General features: G+C 45.0%; 1 protein-coding gene across 1 annotated transcript in view; it reads right to left on the bottom strand.

Annotated features, from left to right (window-relative positions):
* jupb (junction plakoglobin b) overlaps positions 1 to 23,383 on the bottom strand; it is a gene marked incomplete at both ends in the record, with an annotated part of 38,419 nt that overhangs the window by 4,608 nt on the left and 10,428 nt on the right. Inside the window, 9 exons of the mRNA XM_084488544.1 lie at positions 2,101 to 2,222; positions 3,827 to 3,977; positions 4,871 to 4,990; positions 8,950 to 9,102; positions 15,525 to 15,743; positions 18,077 to 18,196; positions 18,801 to 18,904; positions 21,017 to 21,161; positions 21,861 to 22,062. Coding sequence (XP_084344670.1) covers positions 2,101 to 2,222; positions 3,827 to 3,977; positions 4,871 to 4,990; positions 8,950 to 9,102; positions 15,525 to 15,743; positions 18,077 to 18,196; positions 18,801 to 18,904; positions 21,017 to 21,161; positions 21,861 to 22,062 — 1,336 coding nt within the window. The remainder of the gene's footprint in view (positions 1 to 2,100; positions 2,223 to 3,826; positions 3,978 to 4,870; positions 4,991 to 8,949; positions 9,103 to 15,524; positions 15,744 to 18,076; positions 18,197 to 18,800; positions 18,905 to 21,016; positions 21,162 to 21,860; positions 22,063 to 23,383) is intronic.

Below are 23,383 nucleotides of genomic sequence, written 5' to 3'. Positions count from 1 at the left end.
AAACTGTTTACTTTAACCGCAACGCCAAATGCAAGGACTATTCAACCTACATGGCCTTGTGACGACAAGCTCGTCCTCTTGTCCTTTCAACTAAATATCTGATGTGTTTAGAGGATTCAAATATCTGGACCTCACTGGGTGAGGTATGACCTCACTGGGTGAGGTTGCTACTGCATTGCACTATATGACAAATGCACGATATGACAATTAATATTCAAACTGCACCTTACTTGCTCTTTGCACTGCTATTTAGATCTCCAGCTACATGTCGTTGTCACTGTACTTAAAGTTGAATCAGAATCTGAATGTGAATCTGGAATATACTGAGTTTTTCTAAGAGTAAATAACTCTAGCGAATGTTCACGGATGGAAGGGATAATGATAACTGTAGTGTGCGTTCATGCAGCCATGTTTTGGAGACGTTTGTTCAATAACTAAAATGGGCTATCGCTCTTTCGGAGGAAGTTTGTATAACTGCGATTCATGGTATCAAAAGCAATCTATATTCACGTGACGCAGTGAAAGTAAACATTGGCTCAAGGCGCCTACTGCTATCTCTAGATGATGAACGATCAATGCATATAACAGGTAGCGATAAATATCAGTATATGAATGTAGTTGACCACTATGGACACAATAAGAGTACTGTGTGTTGAGAAACATAAATAGGCTGTTACCATGTCCTAACCAAATATACATTGGTGCAATTAGTTAAACTGATTTATTCGATGGTGAGAGCTGTAAAAACAACCTTTATGCAAATGAAATGAGTGTCGCATTGTTGCAATATGGGAATGTATTGACCTTGGAAAAAAATACCAGCGTATAATCGCGAACAATGTGAAAGGACCTTAAGACATGAGCCGAGTGAGGGACAGAGTGTGAGTGTGTGTGAGTGTGTGTAAGCCAAGTGCACCCATTGTCTCCTTTATACCTCTCTCTCTCTCTCTCTCTCGCTCTCTCTCTCTCCTGTTCCACTCTTCCCTTCACCCTTCTACCCCTCTGCCGCTTTTATTTTTATCCGGCGAAGGTTTTCGGAGAGAACAAAATGTTTTTCCAGCACGCGCTGATGTTCCCCTCATGACTCGTAGAAACTTTCAAGACGCGACTTGCTGAACCCAGGGGGGACGGGGGGACGGGGGACTTCATTGTCTCGTTTCGGCGCGGTGTACAACACTGTAGCGCTGCACCTGCTCATCATGTACCTCCTCTCAACTTATTTTTTGCACAATTACTTGCAGGAGAATACCATGCAGGGAGCAGTGGCAATCTGGTGATTTTGAATCGTGAATTCTCATGTTCGCTAGATCGTGGCAAAAATGACGAAAAACAAAACCAAAAAACATGGCAAGGCACCATGGCAAATTCAAATGCGATGTGCATTACAGCGACCGCTTCGTTGGAGAAACGTGTGGACAACGAAACAAATCGATCAGAATCTGTCATCTACTCTCCCCGGCGTCGTTTGGAACAGTAATCCAGCCTTTAGCATCCTCCTAATAATCCACATCTAAAAGATGCGTTCAAAACAAATACCCAACTTCTCTCTGACCCGGTTTATCTGTCATCAAATGAATGCCGGCGAGCAGAATGCATGGCATGCGCGGTATGCCGCTAAAGTGTTCCGAGGCCAAACGCTTGCACAAACAGTTGTGTGACAATACATGGAGATGAAGAGCGCTCTCCAGGGGGCGATCGCTCAGGCCTTCTGAGAGCAGCGCGGCCAGGCGCATCGAGGTGGAGTGGCGTGGAGATGCATGTGTTGCTGAGCCCCCTTAACTAAAGCCCTCCCCTGCTCCCCCAAGGAACTGTGACATGTCTCTGACTGGCTTAATCAGGGTTCTAGCTTCTAGCCAAAAGTGAGTTCCTGTTCTTGTTAAACTGATAATGGTGAAAAGTGAACACACACACAAGCACACACACACACGCACAGACGCCTGCGTACATGCAGGCCAACACACACACACACACACACACACACACACACACACACACACACACACACACACACACACACACACACACACACACACACACACACACACGTACACGCACGCCAACACTTACAACACCCACAGACCCACACACAAAAGCTCTCACCATGTCCCAGGCCGCGGGGTCGTGCTTGAAGAGGGAGTGGGTAAGCTCCACGGAGACCCTCTTCCTGTAGTCTGAGCTCTTATCCTCTGAGATGCGGAAGAGCACGGCGGCCGCGTAGGTGGCTGGATGGAAGGGGGGGGGTACTCGGGTCAGTAATGCTGGCTACACACTCTGGGATGATCAGCCCCGATCTTGGTTTAGTCCGACACGAGTCAACGCAGACGAAATGCCCCTCCTTGCTCGGTTGCTTTTCTCCAGTAGTGCCCACAAAGTAAACCGATTCACACGTTTTTGTTATGCTTCTTGTGCTTGCTATACCGTTACCGTTTGTTATACCATGCCTGCTCACTAAGAGACTGAGGCGGGCGGTTACAATTCTGAGCCAAGATAGCGCCGGCGTTTTAAGCTGTGTGATAATTCTGGATTCTGGAGTGCAGAGCGACATTTCAATAAGTCGCCAGGGTAGGGGTAGGAGTTGGTGTTTTTTAATCGATCGGAACACAGCAGCTATCAGGTCCCAGGTTATAAGAACAACCGCAGAACAGGAATGTCAACTGAACACAACTATTTTTTCCTGCTGAGCCAGTCTGTTGCAACCGGAAGCAGTAAATAAAAAAATTTGGTCGAAAGATTCACCACAGTTGCAAACCAAGGCAGTTAACATTAACATAACAATTTCAACTGCTTGCCTCTTGGTCTCTGTCTCTAAGTCTGTGAGCATGCACAGTGGCGCGTCAACTCAGAATGCCTATGCTGCAGGATAAAGCAGTTTAAAAAAAACAAGCCCCCTATTGAAATGTTGCTCTGCACTCGGAATGCAGTGATAATTCATCACATGCATACAACGCAGTCACACTATCTTCGCGCTGAAATGTAACTGAATGCCTCAGTCTGTGTTTCTGTGAGCATGCGCAGACACTAGTGGGGAGTAAACACAGAATCAAAGCTTTGGGGATATTTTTTTTTGTGTGGCAATTATTGGAGAAAGCTTCATAGCCAGGGCAGATTGAATGCGCTTTACCTGGGGTTGGACAAAAGCAAGATGCAGCTATAGGAGCAAGTGAAAACTCATTTGGGATAAAATGGATGTCAATTGACGGCCAACTGCCCTATTTCAGAATGCGAATCAACTGCAAGAGAGATGGGGAGAGCTGAAAAAAAAATCATGGCTGATTCACATAAAATAAGCAAATGTCTCTCATGTACAATCATAACGTCTACGTACTAATTAAAAGCTTTTGGATTTTGATTGGCTTAAGATTCTATGCCGGTGCACTTTCCGTACCTAGATCTTTTTGTTGTTGTTGTGTGTATACTATTGTCTGTGTATTTGTATTTTTTTGTGTTTTTTGCAGGTGTTGGTGTGTATGCATTTGTGTGCGTGTGTGTGTATATGTGTGTTTATATATATGTGTGTGTGTGTGTGTGTGTGTGTGTCTGTGTATGTATATAAACGTGTGTGTGTGTGTGTATATATGTATATACCGGTATATGTGTGTGTGTACGTATATATACACATGTGTGTGCGTGTGCGTGTATGTGTATATATATGTATATACCAGTATGTGTGTGTGTGTGTGTGTATATGTGTGTGTGTGCATGTATATATATGTGTGTGTGTGTGTGTGTGTGTGTGTGTATGTATATATATATATACCTGTGTGTGTGTGTCTATATATACACGTTGTGTGTGCATGTGTGTACGTGCGCGTGTGTGTCCCCCCACCGATGCCCTCGTTGTTGGAGTGCAGCAGCTCCATCAGCGGGGCCGACGCCCCCTCGGCGTCGATGAGTTCCGCCGACTGCTTGTCCAGCGCCAGTTCACACAGCACGCCCGCCGACACGCGCTTCACGTTCTCCACGTACGAGTACAGGAGCTGGGGAGACACACACACACACACACACACACACACACACACACACACACACACACACACACACACACACACACACACACACACACACACACAACCACGCACACACACACACACACACACACACGCACACACACACACACACATGCATTCACACATGCATGCACACGCACTCATGCACACACAAACACACGCACACACACGCATGCATGCACGCAAGCACACGCACACATGCACACATGCACCCGTCCACACACACGCATGCACAAACACTCATGCACACACACACACACACACACACACACACACACAAGCACACGCACACACAGGCATACACACACACACACACACACGCACACACACACATGCACCCGTCCACACACACACACACACACACACACACACACACACACACACACACACACACACACACACACACACACACAAACAAACGCAAACGCACGCACACATGCACCCGTCCACACACACACACGCATTTAGTTTGTGCAGACAGTGATAATGAATAAATTACCTTCAATAATCAATGAGAGACATTTAGAGACATTTTATACATGTTGCTACAGGCCTACTGAATCTATTGGATGGTATACAATGTATACAGACAGAACACAGTTATATTCATGACTGATCTGCTATCTGGTGAAGCTGGCTGTGCACCGCGGTTCTGCGGACCTCCGCCTCCGCCGTCACCTTTCGTGGGCAGTGCACCTTGGTGGTCATGGTGAGTCTCTTTCACCTCTGGCGGATCGGGACACGCCTCTTTTTATCTGGCACTCGCTTCGTTTCTCCTGTGATTCGTTCTTCAAATGACTGGGATGTATCCATATATATGGGTGTGTGTGTGTGTGTGTGTTTGTGTGTTTGTGGTACGGTACCTGCACAAACAGTGGTATGGTCTGCATGCTGGCGATCTCCCCTCTGTTGAAGGGGTCTCTGGCTAGGATGTGGAGTGCCCCAGTACAGCCTTCCACTATCTCCTCCATCCTCACCCCATCCTGGGGGGGAGACACAGAGAGAGGGAGAGACAGAGAGAAAGAGAGACATTGACACAGAAATGTAGAAAGACAGAGATATTACGTATTGCAGTACAGCACACTATATTGCACATAAAAACAACTGTATCTTGTATTGTATATTTAACCTTTTCGTAGTATTTAATATGTTAGCATCTTTTTTGTCTTACAGAAACTTGGTTAACTTATACAACCCCTTTGGCTGCATTTAATGTCCCGGGCTATAAAGTATACAGACGAAACAGAGGAAAGGGCAAAGGGGGCGGGGCTCTTATTTATGTCAAAGACAGCATTCAAAGCAAACAAATTGACATAGATGAAAACTGCCTGGAGTGCGTCGGCGTTACGATTACGCTCTCTCCTGAAATGTCATTTATTGTTTTTCAATTTGAACTGGTTAGTCAAAGCACGGAGAAAGAAACTTAAGGAAATCACCAAAACATTTCAGATGACACAAATGATAAATAAACCTACAAAGAATAATAACATCTTCACAAACACTACTGGACCAGATTTTTACAAACAAAGCAGACAGAATAACAACAGCCTACAACTTAATCACTGGTCTCTCCGATCACAATCTGACACTATCTGCTCGAAAGCTGACAAAGACAAGATATAGAAATCAAAATGAAATGGGAAAGAATTCTAAAATCCCTTTCATCCCTAAGAAAGATCTTATGCTAATTTAAAATGAATATGAATGAATAAAGCAAACTAATTGGAACAACACTGTTGCAGATAAATCCTGTGAACAGACATGTGATGATCTAATGTCAGCTTTCAGACAGATGATTGTGAAGTTTACCAAGACTAAGACCCAGAAGCCTAATGCTAAACGATGTTTGCCTTGGTTTAATAGTACTCTGTGGGACTGAATGAAAAAAAGAGATGCCTCTTTGAAAAAAGCCAAAACATTTGGACTGGATACTGATCGTTTAACCTACAAAGGTCTGAGAAATAGAGTCATAATGCAACTGAGAAAGGCTAAAGCACATTTTTTTCTTGAAATCATTAGAGAAGCAAAAGGGAACATTGTGTAAAACATTGTGGAAATGCATTGATAAACTACTTGGGAAGGAAAATCCCAAGAGTGGTAGCATACAGTTGAAAATAAATGGTACTATTGTCAAAATCACAATTATGTGGTGGTGGTGGCAACTCATTTCAACAATTATTTCTTAGATTCTGTTGTGGACTTGGGGCAACATTTTTATAAAAAAGCACCTCCCCCAAGTCCCAGCTAATGACCTATCTGCTTTTGACACAGACAAATGACAGAGACAAAGGTTGATAAATGTATCACTACCCTTTCGAACAGTAAAGCTAAGGACATATATGGACTTGACACAGCGGTAATAAAAAAACAAAAAAATAATAACTTCCCCATACCTCAATTAATTGATAAGTGTATAGATGAGAGCACTTTCCCCAGTGCCTTAAAACTGGATATAATAACCCCTGTATACAAATCTGGAGATAAAGAGGAGGTAAGCAATTACAGACCTATAAGCATACTCCCTTCCACCTCTAAAGTAATTGAAAAGGTTGTAGCAGAACAATTAATTGCACACCTTGATTCCAAGGCTCTGTTACACCCCATGCAATTTGGCTTCAGGAAGAAACACTCAACTGAAACTGCCTGCTGCTACTTCCTTGAAGCGTTGAAAGCCAATCTAGATAGGGGAGGAGTAGTAGGAGCAGTCTTCCTTGATCTATGAAAGGCTTTGGACACAGTAAACCATACTATATTACTCAATAAACTGGCCAACTATAACATTTCCATCACTACACAAAACTGGATTAAATCATACTAAACTAGCCGACAACAATGTATTTGAATAAATAACAAGTTATCACCCCTGAAAAACTGCACCATGGGAGTGCCACAAAGCTTGATTTTAGGACCACTGCTCTTCAGCATATACATAAATGACCTTCCATTTGTTTGTAATGACGTTGAACTTATGATGTATGATGATGACACGTGTGTTGTACATCCATGGAAAAAATGCCTCAGAAGTTGCTACTAAATTGACTAAGGAAATGGAAAATGTTGCTTAATGGCTTATTGACTAAAATCTCACACTTAATTAGTTTAGGAAGACTGTTACAATGTAATTTTCAAATAGGTGCAAATGTAAAGATTGTCCTGACATTTATGTTAATGGACAAAAAAAAAAGTGGAAGAATTTAAGTACACTCTTGATCCAACAAGCCTATAAAAAGGTTGAGTAACACAAACAAATTTAATCAAGCAAACTATCGATTCATGAGAAACTCTCTCACAGTTGAGGCATCAAACAAGCATTTTTTTTGTTGTTGTGTGTATACACAATAGGGCTGTCAAAATTGCTCAAAAATTACATTTGAATATTCCCTCTAAAAAAACCACATATATTCAAACTATTCAAATATCTATATTTGCGCATTGTCAATGACACGCATTATGTCAATAACAGGACAAACTAATACAACAAGACATAACTACTTGTATAGGTAGTTTATTTAAGTTTAAACATATTTGACACCATATTACCTACACAAAAATAAGTAAATTAACTAATGGCCAAGACCGCAGACCTCGCTCTCTTTTTCTCTCTCTCTCTCACTCCCCCTCACTCTCTCTGCGCATACTGGTTTAAATAAACAACAACAATAAACAAATGCTGAGTGCTGATCAATAGTTTTGTGCAAGCAATTTAAGGTCCCGACTCTTGTCGCTTGACTCTTGTCTCTTGTCTTGTAGTGTTCTGGTCGCCCACTCGCAAAGCAGACCGCTGCACCGCGGCTGCCGCGGGTGTGTGTTTTTCCACATTCTAATATAAATTTTCACCTTTGAATGTCTCTTTTTAAAAACTATTCGAATATATATTCAAATTTAGAATATTCGTTGACAGCCCTAATACACAACAACAACTCTTAAAATTCATGACAAAAAAACACACCACTATCACCACTTCAAATCACACACAATGCCGCACCTCCTCCCCTAAAGAACTTTGTGACATTGGCCTCAGAATTTGCAGCATGAGCAACCATGTCAACAATTAGGGGCGAATGCAGAATTCCACAATGCAAAACCACATTTGGAAAGTCGTCCTTCTCTTTTGTAGGAATAAAACAATGGAACAGTCTCCCAACAGATCTAATAACCAATACATTTTCAAGCTTTCTCCCGTCTGCTCACTCAGCAGACTTGCTTTTTATATTGTGCATCTACATTGTACAGTCAATAATGGCTACAGCAATGGGTTCAGATTCATTCTGTGGCCCAGATCCGGGGAAAGGTATGCTTCAATGCCTCTCCTACATTACCGTATTTTCTGTACTTGGAATGATAATCAATGTTCCCTTTGTCTTTTACCTTTTGTTGAATGTTTGAATAGCTTTATTTCCCATGCCAAAAAAATATCTTTTGAATTGAATTCAACTGAATTCAATTGAGAAAGAGAGAAGAGAGAGGAGTGAGCAAAAGGGAGAATGCCAAAGAGACAGTCAGACAGAGAGGGGGACGAGAGAGAGAGAGAGGCAGGAAATAAGAGTAGGACCCTTGAAACACAGAGAAAGAAATGGAGGAAATGAAAGAAAGATAAGTAGAGGAAAGAAAAGAGCGCAGCACCAGTATGCACTGAGGGGCGGTAAGAAAGGGAAGGACAAGGAGATGCAGAGAGTGACAGACACATTTGTTGAGAGAGAGAGAAATGAGATTGAGAGTTTGCTAACAGTTTTAAATTAATCTCAGGTAGCGTACAAACTGCCAGAAGACACTGTGTCTGTGTGTGGGTGTGTGTGTGTGTGAGTGAATGTGTGTAGGGGCATTCCTGTATGCTTGTGTCTGTCTGTCTGTCTGTGTGTCCGTCTGTCTGTCTGTCTGTGTGTCTGAGTGCGTGCGTGCGTGCATGCGTGTGTGCGTGCGTGTGCGTGCGTGCGCGCCTCACCTGGTAGGTCTGCTGGCCAGAGGAGCTGTGTCTCTGCGTGTCCTGGTGAGCCTTCAGCAGCAGGTTGACCAAGCGCGGGATGGCTCCGGCCTCTCTCAGCGGCGCCTGATTGGTCGGGCACAGCGCTAGGTTCCGGATCAGGCCCACCGTCGCCTGACCAATGGGTGGACCACAAGCGGGGTGAGTGATTCTTCCCAGAAACCAAAGCCACAGGACAGGGTTTTTTCGGTATGAAACTCAGAAGACGCTGTTTCTGTTTGTGTTGGATGTTATCCAACCGTGTGTGTCTGTATCCTTTTATGGATGAATGAATACATGTTTTCACAGTGGTACTGTGTCGTGGAAAACGCGGATCTGGGTGAATGGTAGGCAGCATTGTAAAAGCGCTTTGAGTGGCCACTGCTTAGAAAAGCGTGCTATAAGTGCAATCCATTTACCGTTTACCATCCTTCACATGACAATATGACAGCAGTGGCCGTCCCTTTCAGCATCAACATTCAAATTGAAAATAAAATATAGGCTCCTATTAGCCTACTCAATTATAATATAGACTAACAGAGTATACCTAAATTTATGCAATGCATCTATGAATTCAAACAGTAGACAGTCTCTATGGAGACAGAGAGCTTCCGTGTCACTGTTAACCCGGTATTAACATCTGATCCAGGCAAAAATCCCCTTTAAAAATACATGTGAATGTACCATTCATGCGGCGCCATTCAATTAAGCTGAACAGCGAAAATGCACTAGCGAGAACTGACGGAGGGAATTCCCCGGCGCCAGTGTGATTATATGACGGTGCGGCTGCGGTTGACACAGAAGCATTTCACTTTTTTGGGTGGATCTCTAATGGTTCCCAAGAGTCAATCCCCCACCCCTACAAATGACAATGCATACGCTTTTTCTTCTAGAAGCCCAGGAACGCTGTGGTGGTATCAGTCATTTAGCATCCCCGTCCTCCCAATGGAGCGTCCCACTGTTACGCGCTCACAGTTTTCACAACAGTTTTTTCGACTCGACTATTAAAGACGATGCTGAATAAATGCCTTTCAATCTGACAATTAAATCGTCCAAGAGTCAAAGGCTCTCCGAGTATATATATATATATATATATATATATATATATATATATATATATATATATATATCGGTGTGTTCTCATTGAGTGCGATCTAAAGGCTGTCTGGTACCCACGGTAACAACCCGCCAGGACATTTAATCCTGCTGCTCCACCACAGGGGTGAAGCGTCTCTCCTCTCCTCTTCCACCCCGGAGCAGCCCGGGGAGGGGGGGGGGAGAGGGGAGCGAGGGAGGCCGTCCTTGTTTTGACTGCCTCAGCAGGTGCCACCGCATAGCTAGCAAAAGCATTTCACCCCGCTCCGTCACCTTGACCACCAGGGGCAGAGCAAAGAAATCTCCCATCACCACCTCCACCACCACCACCACCTCATCCCCATCATCTTCAGGCTACAGGTGGTAACCTTTCTAACTGACAGTTGATCCCCCCCCCCCCAAAGGGAGTTGAGAAAAACTCTGATGGAGAAAGTTCGGGGATGGCTCACAGAGCTCTTACATCTGTTGAAAAAAAGTGGAAAGATTTGATTGACACTAACCAAAGCCGGCCGCAGGTCGGCTCTCTTCCCCTCCAGTGAGGGGTAGATACTAGCCCTTTCATCTTTTTTTATAGTCCAGGGTTCCCTGCCAAGGGACCAGAGTGAAGGAGATTCAGCCTCTTTCACACCGGGCCAAACGGTACGGATGGAAACCAACCACATTGATGTGAAGGAATATCAGCGTTCACCTGGACCATTTCACCTCGTCGTGTTCCACAGCATGCGATTCATGTTGTCTGATGTCATTCTGTTCTGTGACAACCAGAGGGATTGAGGCAACAGAACGGACTCTTGCTACTCTAAATAAATATGACCAGTGCCTCGGTTGGTCTTCGGCTAAACTGGACTAACCTTGCCACACAAGCTCTCTTTTTATCGCCGATGAGCCTACGATGGATCAGAAACTTCTTCCGTTGGTTTTGATCAACTAGCTCAAATGATCCTATTCACCTCAAGATCGATGATATATTAATAACCCTGGATCAATATGCCAAACGTAAGCCACGGTGTCCAACTCTATATTTGTCAACAAAAATAAACGGGAACCTCAAAACTTGACTACTGCAGAAAACTCAGGAATGACTTGATAATTACTTCCCAACATCCGATCCAACGATATATGTAAAAAAATATGTCTTTCAATTACATGTTCTGCTTCTCCATTTTGTACATGCATGAGAATAAAATCAAGAAGCAGATACGTTGAAACAACATCAGCAGCACTGGAATTCAGTTACAGGACGATCTCGGGGTCTTTTCGCTGTCCCCCCTTTTTCATTATGAAACACATTTCACATGAACAAGCGTGCCTGTGACCTGTGATGTACTAGCGGCGTTAAGATAAGTTCTGGCTGCATAAGCAGCTGCATTACATATTCAATAGAAGAAGTACGCCTTTGCGCAATTATGGAATACGCGATGCGTGAGGCTTGTCCTCCGTAATTCCCCCGCGGCACTCACTCTGCCGCGCGCGCACTCTCCCTATCTTCCCCTGGCGTCCGTCTATCTCGGCCCACAGCCCTTCTGAAGATGTGATGGCATCGACATTCTGCAGGCCTCCACTCTTCCCCTCTATCTCCCTCCCCCTCTCTCTCTCTCTCTTGCTCTCCCACTCTCTCTCTATCTTTTTTTCATTAAGCAAAGCAATTCTTCTTCTTCTTTCCTCGCCTTTTAACCCCCTCCCCCCCCCCCCCCGCCCCCTACCCCACACCTTCAAAAAAAACAACCTCTGCCAGGCTCCTATAGGCTTGCTCACTCCCCGTTTAGTGCTAGCTCACTGGCCCATGTCAGTGCCTCACTCCCCCACCCCGCCCTCCCCCCACCCACCCACCCACCCCTATAGAAAGTCACCCTGTTCACCCTCCATTCCACATCATTAAGCACCAGGGCCCAGTTCATTTGTGTCATCTGCCTGGATGGTCAGTGCTCGGCTACTTTCTGTGTACATCCTCATGTGGTCGTGTGGTCGTGTGTGTGTGTGTGTGTGTGTGTGTGTGTGTGTGTGTGTGTGTGTGTGTGTGAAGGTGTGTTTGAAGATGTGGGTGAAGATGTGTGTGAAGGTGTGTGTGAAGGTGTGTGTGTGTGTGTGTGTGTGTGTGTGTGTGTGTGTGTGTATGTGTGTGTGTGTGTGTAGGTGTGCAGGTGTGAAGATGTGTGAGAGTGAGAACAATAATACAAAGACAGAGAGACATACAGAGAGAGAGAGAGAGAGAGATAGAGAGAGAGAGAGAGAGAGAGAAATAAGAGAATAATAATACGTTGATAATAACAATAATCATAATTATTATTATTACAATTATTACACTTAATAACAGAGAAAGAGAGAGCGAGTGAAATCAATAAAACAATATAAATAATGTGTGTGTGTGTGTGTGTATGTGTGTGATGTATTTGTATTTTTTTTGTTTGTTTGTTTGTTTTCATGCAATGTCGTTATTTGTGGATTTGCGTGATGATATTCGCAAATGACATCTGTTAGTAACCTCATTAGCGTTTTTGGTTTCTGCAGACAGAATAAAGTGCAGAGAAAAAATATAGCAATTGAGCTCAGAGACAAACATTTTCACCGTCTGAATCGATTCTCTCAATACAATTGCTTATTCTCCAACAGAAAAGATGACTGAAGCCATTATCTGTTTTGTCTGAGCTCAACGTAAATATAAAGTAGACGGAGAAGCAGGGATCCTCTGCACATAATTGGTCGCGTTATGGAGCCATCTCAGGAACCTCTAACACAGGAATGCAAATGTCGAAGAAAGAAAAATGTCCCGGAACCCACCCCCACACAGCGATTGACAGACCGCAATTACAGCCAATCACAGCCAGATCATACAGGCCTCTCGCTCTCCCGTGTTGTTGTGGTCCAATTGCATTGACGCAAAAGCCCGATATACCAACACATAAATACATGTGTACACAAAAGGGAAAAAAACGTCTCGCCGCCTTGCTTGCTTTGCTTCAGACAAATGTCACAATCACAGGCCCCATAAGAAGAAGTGCTCTGTCTGGGGTCTGTGGTAATTCCCTCTGTTTGTGCTTCTCGTGTTTTGGTTGCCAAATGCTTGGAAGCCAATCAATTGTGTCTTAACAACGGAACAGGGATGCAGCGGTGGCAGGGTTTACATCTACTGTGTAGCACAAGGGGAGGTGGGGGGGGGGGGGGGGGGGGAGGGAAAAGACTGCTGCTTAAGAATCCTTCAGAACACAAAACATAAACCAGAACCATATCAGCAGCATTCCCCTTCATATCCGCAGCATGCCTGCACACACACACACACACACACACACACACACACACGCACACTCACATGCAAACATGCACACTATAGAGACACACGTGCACACACGTATATACACACACGTGCACACACGTATATACACAAATGTGCACACACACACACACACACTCACATGCACACTATAGAGACACACGTGCACACACGTATATATACACACGTGCACACACGTATATACACAAACGTGCACACACACATCTTCACACAGGTATATACACACACCCTCACACGTTTATACACACACACACAGCTAAATATTCGCAGCACTAAGCCATTCTTTTCTGCCTTATCCACTGTTTAAATATTATGTTTACTCGTTCTTTTCCAAACCCCTTGCTTTCACCGTCTCTCTCCTACTCCTGCTCTCTCTTTATCTTTCGTGGTCCCCCACGCTCTCTCTCTCTCTACACCAAACCCTCCATCTGTTATTTAACATTTCTGTCCCTGTCACTCAGTTTCTAAACATGAACATCCTGTTCCCCTCATTCTGTATTATTTATTATTATCATATTATTGTTCGATCGCTCCCTCTAACTCTCTCTTGATTATTTATTTTCACGTCATATCTATTACTTTGTTGCCGTCTCCACTCTTGACACCAAACAAAACCCATGTCCCTTTATTCTTCGGCATCTTTCTGTACTTCAGTCAATCTTTAGTTTTTTCTCTTTCTCTCTCGATCACTCCTGTTGTTTCTATCTCTCTCTCTCCGTCACTCTCTCCCTGCTCTTTCCTCTAATAGTCTTTGTCCCTGTCATTTTTCTTTCATGTCTTTGGCTTCGTCTCTCCTCCTCCTCCCCCCCCCCCCCCCTCCCTCTCCCTCTCCCTGTGTACAGGCCTAGTCTCTCTACCTCGGGGCTCCCAGGGGACACAGCCGGGGGACACGGCCAGGGAACCAGCGGGTGCTGTCACAGCTGAAGCATTTCAGGAGTGAAGGATCATGGGAATTCTGTAGAATGTCGCGTCCAATGGCGCACTGTGCGTGAGTCTATTGGTGTGTGTGTGTGTGTGTAGGGGGGGGGGGGGGGGTGTGGTTGTGTGAGTGTGTGAAGGAAGGGAGTATTCTGCTTGAATGCAGCTTTTCTGCCATTGGGTGTGTGTGTGTGTTTGTGTGTGCATGCGTGTGCTTGTCTAAGTGTAAATGTGTGTGCATAACTGAGGCAAGTATTCTGCCTGACTGCAGCTTTCCTGCCATTGTGTGTGTGTGTGTGTGTGTGTGTGTGTGTGTGTGTGTGTGTGTGTGTGTGTGTGTGTGTGTGTGTGTGTGTGTGTGTGTGTGTGTGTGTGTGTAGGTAGATCTTCGCCCCGGGGTGAAGCAGCACTAAGTGCAATAACAACAGCACCCACTGTTACCCTTGCCCTTCCCTCTCACACACACACACACACACACACACACACACACACACACACACACACACACACACACACAGTTATTGCAATGGATGTGTATGTGCTATCTAACGTGGCATGACAAGGAATTCATATTCTCCTCCTTGTTGTTCTCTCTATCTCGCTGTCTCTCTCTCTTCTTTATTATTTTGGATCCTATTCACACCTCGCTCTCACCCTCCACCCCTTCCTCTCCGTTTATCCTCTCCATCTTTCATTCCCTTAAGTCGCTTCACTAATTCCATATTCAGCTAGATAGTTACTAGAGTTATGTAATGATAGATCAATAGATTGATAGCTCTTCTGTAGATACAATGCCGTTCAAAAGTTTGGGGTCACTTAGAAATGTCCTTCTTTTTAAAAGAAAAGCACAGTTCTCTTCAATGAAGATAACATTAAATGAATCTGAAATACAGTCTATTCTAATTACTATTCTAGCGGGAAGCGGTTGGTTTTTAATGGAACATCTACATCGGTGTACAGAGGCCCATTTCCAGCAACCATCACTCCTGTGTTCTAATGGTACATTGTTTAGCTAATCGTGTTAAAAGGCTAATTGTTGATTAGAAAACCCTTGTGCAATTATTTTAGCACAGCTGAAAACTGTTGAATAAAAGTGTGAGCTTTCATGGAAAACATGAAATTGTAAATCTGGGTGTCCCCAAACTTTTGAACGGCAGTGTATATATAAAATATAGCTGGACAGAGAGATAGATAATGAGAATGAGACAGACGGACAGACCGACAGAGAGACGGAAAGACAAGAACAGATCGTCACCTTAACGACGGGCCAGTAGTGCGGCTGCCCCAGCAGCTTCACCACGGCCGGTATGCCGTAGTGGAGCCGCACGGCATTCTGGGCCAGCTCGGCGTCCTGGTGGCGAGAGGTCAGGTGACGCAGGGCGCAGACGGCGGGCTCGGCCACGTCCTCCTTCTCCCCCGCGCGGAGCACGGCGTGGATCAGCGCCTCTACTCCTCCGTACTGGGTCACCAGTGTCTGGAGGAGGAGGAGGGAGGGAGGGAGGGGTGGAGGAGGAGGAGGAGGTGGGGGGGGAAAGGTGAATGGTGAGGAGGAGAAGGGAGGGAGGAGGAGGAGGAGGATGAGGATGGGGGTGGGGGAGGTAAAGGGTGAGGAGGAGGAGGAGGGAGGGAGGAGGGAAAAGGAGAAGGGTGAGGAGGAGGCGGATGGGGGAGGAAGAGGAGGAACAGGAGGGATGAAGGGTGAGGAGGAGGAGATGGGGGAGGAGGGATTTAGGGGAGGAGGAGGAGGAGGAGGTGAGGAGGAGATATAAAACAACTGAAAGACACTGAACACAATTGAGTAGAGCAAATGCAATATTTAATATTAGAACACGACAGAATAACAGAGTCACAGCAGAGAAAATGTGGCCGCAACTCAATGCGTGAGATGGCAGAACCTGTCATAGTGTTTCATGATCCCGAGTAGGATATATTCCTGTTGCTCTGCAATCAATTATTACTGTCTAGTAAAACTGGAGTCCCATTGTGCTGATGTGGACTGATCAAAACGTCCATATTTAATGAAAGAATTTATTGCGCACACACACACACACACACAGTGGGGTGTGTTCTTTCTTCTCTACAAAGAATAAAACCATGGATTGTATTTAGACACACATTTATGGTATATTGACGTGAAAGACCCCGGGAGACAGAAAGATACAGAGAGAGTGTGAGTATGTGTGTGTTTGTGTGTGTGTTTCTGAAATAGAAAATGATGTGGTGATGGTTGACAGAGAGAAAGAGAAAGAGAGCGAGAGAGAGTGAGGGAGAGAGCGAAAGAAATATCTACACACAACACCTACTCATTGATTAGAAGCAGGTACTGTCTGATAAATGTACATGCAAGTCACGGTAACTGTAGGTCTCTATAGGTGTGTGTGTGAATGCATGTTGGTGTGTTGGTGTGTTGGTGTGTGTGTGTGTGTGTGTGTGTGTGTGTACAAAGATATACACAGGATGCTTTATGCAAGCCTTCATATGTAATAAAAAGTACCTTAAAATGGATCCTGAACTTGATGGGTAAAACATTTAGAACCATCCAGTCCTTAATGGCAGTTAGACAGTTGTGCAAAACAGTCAGTTTGTCAGTCTCATTAGGCTTAAAAGAGACATTCAGCAGGATATAATCTAGTTTGTGTTCATCGTGTTACAGTGACACGAGATACATTTCGTTTTGCAAAAAATAGGATCCAATTGAAGCACAAACCGTGCAAATAATAGAGGACCTAAGACAGAACCTTGAGGCACACCACAGGAAACTGCAGCAGTTACAGATGAGAGGGAACCAAGTGACAAAGACAAACTCTTCTTATGTCATCAGAGAGATAAGTGGAGAACCTGTCAAGGGCGCCCCCAGAGACACCCTCCGAACGCCTAGGCCTTTCTGTCAAGAGGCTCTGATCTATAGTAGTAACGTATCAAGAGCAGTGCTAAGATCCAGAGGCACTGAAACCGAGCATTCAGCAGACATCATAATGTCATTGGAGACTCTGAGAAGAGCAGTTTCAGTGGAAAGCTTCTGACGGAATCCACATTCAAATTGATCTAAAGTGTTGTGCGCAGTAAAGACAGCAGCGAGCTGTTTGGCAAAATCTTTCTCTAAAATTGTCAAGATTAAAGGCATCTAAGAAATAGGATTTTTCGTTTTTGGGAAGGGATAGATCAAGGTCAGTTGTTCTTGGAAGAGGCTGAACAACTGCATGTTTAAAATAACCAGATGGAAGGGTAGCCTTATATAATACAGACCAGGACCCAAGTGCATTCTTAAGCATGGAGGTTGGTCAAATATCTGCAGGGCTTGATGAAGGTTTCATTCTGGCCACCCGATCAATAAGGTCTTGCAGGGGAATAGAGAGCAGCGGCCCGAAATCGAGGCCAAGTCGGATAAGCAGAAATGGGAGTAGAAGAGGGGATGAGGCTAGCCCTGACCTCTCTCATCTAATCTACAAAGAGAGAGAGAGAGAAAGTTACTGCAAACCGTATTTGAAAGGACAGGTACATCCAGAGGTGCAGGAGGGACACTGATGTTAATAGTATCAAACAGGACTTTAGGGTTGCGTTTATTGGCTGGAAATTAGGTCAGCAAAGTAAGAAGCCCTCGCATTCTCGACCATGTTGTTAAACTCAGTTAGAAGGCATTTGTTATAGAGACTCCCACCTTTGCTCTGCCCTCGAAACAACAGATAGTGTCATTTAACCGTGGGCAATGAACTGACAGAGGGAACCGGATGCATTTTACTAGGAGCCACTTCACCCGAAAGCACCGGCGCAAGGACTGTGAGCGTGAGAGAGTGTGCGCGGGGGCACCTTGTTGCGAGAGTTGTTGCAGGTGAGGTTGGAGAGGATACCCGTGGCGCAGGTCAGCATGTTGACATCGTCGGAGCCCAGCTGGGTGACCAGGATCTGCAGAAGACCGTCCAACCCTTCCTGAAGGGCAGAGGAGCGGAGCAGAGGGATGAAGAGGGTAAGAGGGTCAGAGAGTGAGAGCGGAGGGTCGGGCAGCCCGGAAAACACTGAAGAACGCTGAGGAAAGGGCTGGTGTGATGGCAGCATGCAATATAAATAATCGGAATAACCAACAACACAATATTCCTACCGCTGCGCACACACAAAGCAAACAAAAGGAGCAAGGGCAGTAGCCACAGAAATCAGAAAGACCCACTGCAATCGTGTGGAGTAGATAGATAGAAAGAGAGACAGACAAACAGACAGACGCATAGATGGGACAGACAGACAGGATGAGAGCGATAGACAGATAGATGCATAGATAAACAGAGAGATAGAGACAGACAGACAGATAGACAGATAGACAGATAGACAGATAGATAGATAGATAGATAGATAGATAGATAGATAGAAATAGATAGATAGGTAGACATAGCAATAGATAACAGAGTAGCCACAGCAATCAGAGCGCCAAACTGCACTCTTTGTACAGTGAAATAGTACTAGTAGTATTAAGAGACTAGAAGTAGTAGTGACATTCGGCCATAGTGTTGTGGCAGCATGGATGCAATACTGCCATGTTTACCTGTTTAGTCGCTGCGTCAGACAGGTTGCGAAGAGTCCACAGACAGTTCTGGATCAGTCGTTGACTAGAGCCAGTTAAGTGCTGGCCTAGAGCCTGCATGCCACCTACAGACACAAACAGTTTGTTACTGTATACCTACAGACACACACACACACACACACACACACACACACACACACACACACACACACACACACACACAATATGTTACTTAACACCTCCTGACACACATGTTGTTACTGTATACATACAGACACACACAAGATTTAACTGTACACCTACAGACACACACAATCTATAATTATACACCTGCAGGCACACACAATCTATAAATATATACCTATAGACAGACACATCACAATCTGTTACTACATGCCTATAGACAAACAAAATCTATTCTCAGGGGTGCAAACTGGTGATGGCCCAAAGAGGTGACAACATTTCTATGCCAGAAAACAAATAAGATGAGTAATGCATGGCGCCCAGGCCCCTTCCTCATGCATTCAAACTACATTTTTCTAAACAGAGTTGAACTGTCTAAGGGACACATAAAAGCCTGTCAGTGATACGAAGACCTATATGAGAGAAAAACTCAGTCGCATCTATTCAACTTTTAAAGATGTATTCATGTGAAATTACAAATTTAAAATAAGTGACTTACAATACCCCACCCCCACCCACACCTCCAGTCCACCCCACCAAAGCCCATTGCTTGTGCTATTTTGTCTTTGCCTGTACCAGTGCTTTTTTTCCTATCTTGAGCAGCTATGCGCCTCACTTTGGCTTGCCTCTCCTCCTCCACGGCCGTCTTCCTGATTTGCTAAATATGTTCATGAAATTAATCAAGATTGATCAAGATTAGAAATTATTTATATTTATATTTATTAATATAACTAAATATTGTTTATACAGCAGCAAGAGCAATGTTTACACCAGCAAATTAAGTGAACTATATAAACACCATAATAGCTCACTTTTAACAATAAAGTAATTAATATTCCTGAAAAAAATGAGAAAGAGAAATACAGACTTGTTCATAACAATAAGCAGTAACACTAACCAGCCCTACAGGCAACACAGCACGGGTCAGATACAAACTCGGTTCTGTAGCGTGCCGTGCAGGTCAATGGATAAGTGGCATAGCTAATTTGGTAGTTTGTCCATTTGTCTTTGATATGATCTTCAACATAGTCATCTATGCCGTTTTATCACTGTAACTGAATTAAGTCCCCAATTTAAAGAAAAAGGGGGGTGAAATCCAATGTTTTTGCCAATCTTTTTGCCAAACACTCTCTGAACGTTCCACTCTGCTGTGAACGCAGGGAGGCATTTCTTGTCGCGGGGGCACCGGCGTGGCGCGGTTTGTGTGGACGCGTGGAGCTCTGTCCAGGGCAGCTGTTGTATGCGACGTCCAAGAGAAAGTTTAGCTTTTCGCACACTTGTGTGTGTGGATGGTGAGCTCTGGGCAGCAACACGCCCCCCCTCTTTCCTAAAAATTTAACAGTGAGTTCACCAGTTCTTTAAGATGACAAGCTAACCTCATCAACCGCATAATTACTTCTATGAAACGCTGCTCACAGTGAGTGTGTGTTCTCCACGCTGCCTGGAAGTGTTGCTAGCAGTTTGCGCGAGCAAACAAGTAAACGAGTAAACAAGCAGCACGAGTTTTATCAGCAGCAGCAGTGTTTAGCCGACAGAGCAGACAGATGGCGTGACCCACCCTACTATGCATATCATTGGCTCATGCACAGTGATGACTTGGATGAGACGTAGAACCCCCCCTCCACTCCAGACTGTGAATTTCGCAGAAAGGTTGACGAGTTTGCACCCCTGATCATTATATACAAACACTCACAAACAATCCGTTACTATACACCTCCGGACACACACAATCCGTTTCTATATAGCTACAGATGCACAAAATATATTGCTATACACCTGCAGACACACACGAATCTGTGACTGTATACTTTTTTGGGGGGTTATTTTACGGGAACGTTGGCCAGCTGATGTGAATTGAAAATGTTGAATGTGATGAATGTGGAAATGTTGCGCATTGGTTTAGAGCAGTGACGAGCATCTAGCCGGGGCGGTGATCTGACTGTGTTGCACAACTCTGGACACAAGAAGTGTTCCTGGCCGTAATATACAATACAATGCAGTACGATGCGTTGATGGGACCAGTAACTGCTGCCGAGTAAGACCCGTGCACCTACCGGTCTCCACGATGGCGGGCTTGTTGCTGGGACACACGGAGAGCACCTTGAGCACACGGCTGGTGGTCCAAAGCAGCTTTTCGTAGTTGTAGTTCCTCATGATGAAGACCAGCCCCTCTGGACCGCCATTGGCCAGGATGATCAGCTGATTGGCAACAATAAAATGAAACAAAAACCACAGGAAGGCGCGTTAAGGGTTTTAAAGTTATGAGTGAGAGGAGGGGATCCGGGATTTGTGATGTAATCTCACTTCAAAGCAAAGGAGGAGGGAGAGAGGGAGGGCGGGAGAGAGGACGGGAGAGAGATAGGGTGGGTAAGAGAAAGAGAGGATGGGTGAGAGAGAGAGAGAGAGGGTGGGATAGAGAGGGCGGTTGAGAGAGAAAGAAAGAGGGTGGTTGAGAGACAGGGTGAGTGAGAGAGAGCAGGTCAGAGAAACAGAGAGAGAGAAAGAGATAGAGAGAGCAGATGGATGAGAGAGAGAGGTGGGAGAGCCAGTGAGGGTGGGTATCTAAAAATAGCATACATTGATTACTGGACCATGTAGGTGAAGTAGGATCAGCAGAATAAAACAAGAGTCGCTTCTGCTGTCATCCAAAAAACTACAATGAATGACAAGTTGCTATTATTACCATTCTTCACTACTCACTTATTTAAGCCTTTTAGCAAAATACGACACTTTTATCCAAAACAACCTACAGTGAGGCAAAGTGAAATCACATTTAATTTAAGAACGGTGGCAGCTTACCTCACAGACAGACAAGGCTCCCCCCCCCCCCCCACCCCCCCACACACACACACACACACGCACGCACGCTCACGCACGCACACACGCGCACACACACACCTTGCTCTCCTGGTTGCCATAGGACAGCAGCTGCAGACAGTCGGTGGTGATGGCCAGGAACTTGGGGTTGCTCTTCTTGAGCAGTGGCACGATCCTCTGCAGGCCGTCGGCCAGCCGCACCGCCATCTTGGCGCCCTCCTGGTGCAGCAGCAGGTTGTGCAGCGTGGTGATGGCGTAGAACAGCACAGACTCCACCGGAGAGCTGGCAGAGGGAGGGGGAGAGAGGGAGAGAGAAAAGGACAGAGAGAGAGAGAGAGAGAGAGAGAGAGAGAGAGAGAGAGAGAGAGAGAGAGAGAGAGAGAGAGAGAGAGGGGAAGAGAGAAAGAGAGAGAGAGAGAGAGAGAGAAAGAGGGGGGGAAGAGAGAAAGAGAGAGAGAGAGAGAGAGAGAGAGAGAGAGAGAGAGAGGGAGAGAGAGGGGGAGATTTGATTTAATGTTTTTGTTCTGATATGTTGGCACCTTGAGGCAAAGGACATAGAAATTACAAAAATAAAATGTCCATAGGTATTTAATAAAGAAACAAAGAAATTACATCTACAATACAGAAATGTCATATATTTAGTGTAAAGTTCTCGTTGTCGGATGTCACGCATATAAAATACATACATATAAAACATGCCGAAACAAGAAAAGCCATTGAATGACCATAATACAGAAGGCTTATGACGATTAAGTCACTGCACATATCGGTTCTCAAATAAGTAGACACATCTCAAGCTGAAGGCTTACCACACACAGCCCTATACACTGTGCATTCAAAGCAGTGCGCGTGTACTCTACAAGTCTCCCTGGCTTTCTGGACCGTTTTAGAATGGGCTTCTGTCTTATAGGGGCTGCCTTAAGCCTAGCTGTACCACCACCACACTGCCAATATCCTGTCTCAAAGTTACATATCAATGTCCTTTAACCCTGGCAACCTAAATAGCTGACGTAGCCGCCCAAGAACAGAGAGTGAGAGAGGTAGAAAGTGAGAGAGCGGGAGCAAGAGCAAGCAAGAGAGAGAGGGAGAGATGGAGAGTCAGCAAGAGTTAAGTTAAGTTATCCTTTATTGTCCCTTTTTGTGGGAAATTCTGCTTTTGACCCATCCGGGAGCCGGTGAACACATCCGGAGCAGTGGGCAGCCGCAGTGCAGTGCAGTGCCCGGGGAGTAAGTGGGGGTTTCCAGGTGCCTTGCTCAAGGGCACCTCATCCGTGGATGAGGACATAGGAGAGTGCTGCACAACTACTCCCCCCCGTCCATATTTTTGCCTACCGGTCAGGATTCGAACCGTCCACCCTCCAGTTACTGCTCCAACTCTTTAACACAGTAGGCCACGGATGCCCCCGTGGCCTAGGCAGAAAATGACAGAATGGAAACTATGGGAACATAAGACGACAGTTTCTAGCTGTTGCTGAAGAGTATGGTTATGATCCACTTGGAGAAGTAGAGGGGAATATAGTTAGGGATTGTTTAATATTGTTATCCAACCAGATTTATGCTTTCTATCTCATTCTCCACAAACACACAAGAACACCTGTTCGTGT

Source organism: Micromesistius poutassou (assembly GCF_964030765.1).
Source record: "Micromesistius poutassou genome assembly, chromosome: 1".
In the NCBI taxonomy this organism is placed as follows: domain Eukaryota; kingdom Metazoa; phylum Chordata; class Actinopteri; order Gadiformes; family Gadidae; genus Micromesistius; species Micromesistius poutassou.
The sequence above is the reverse complement of the archived record's forward strand: the minus strand, read 5'-3'. Positions and strand labels throughout refer to the sequence as shown.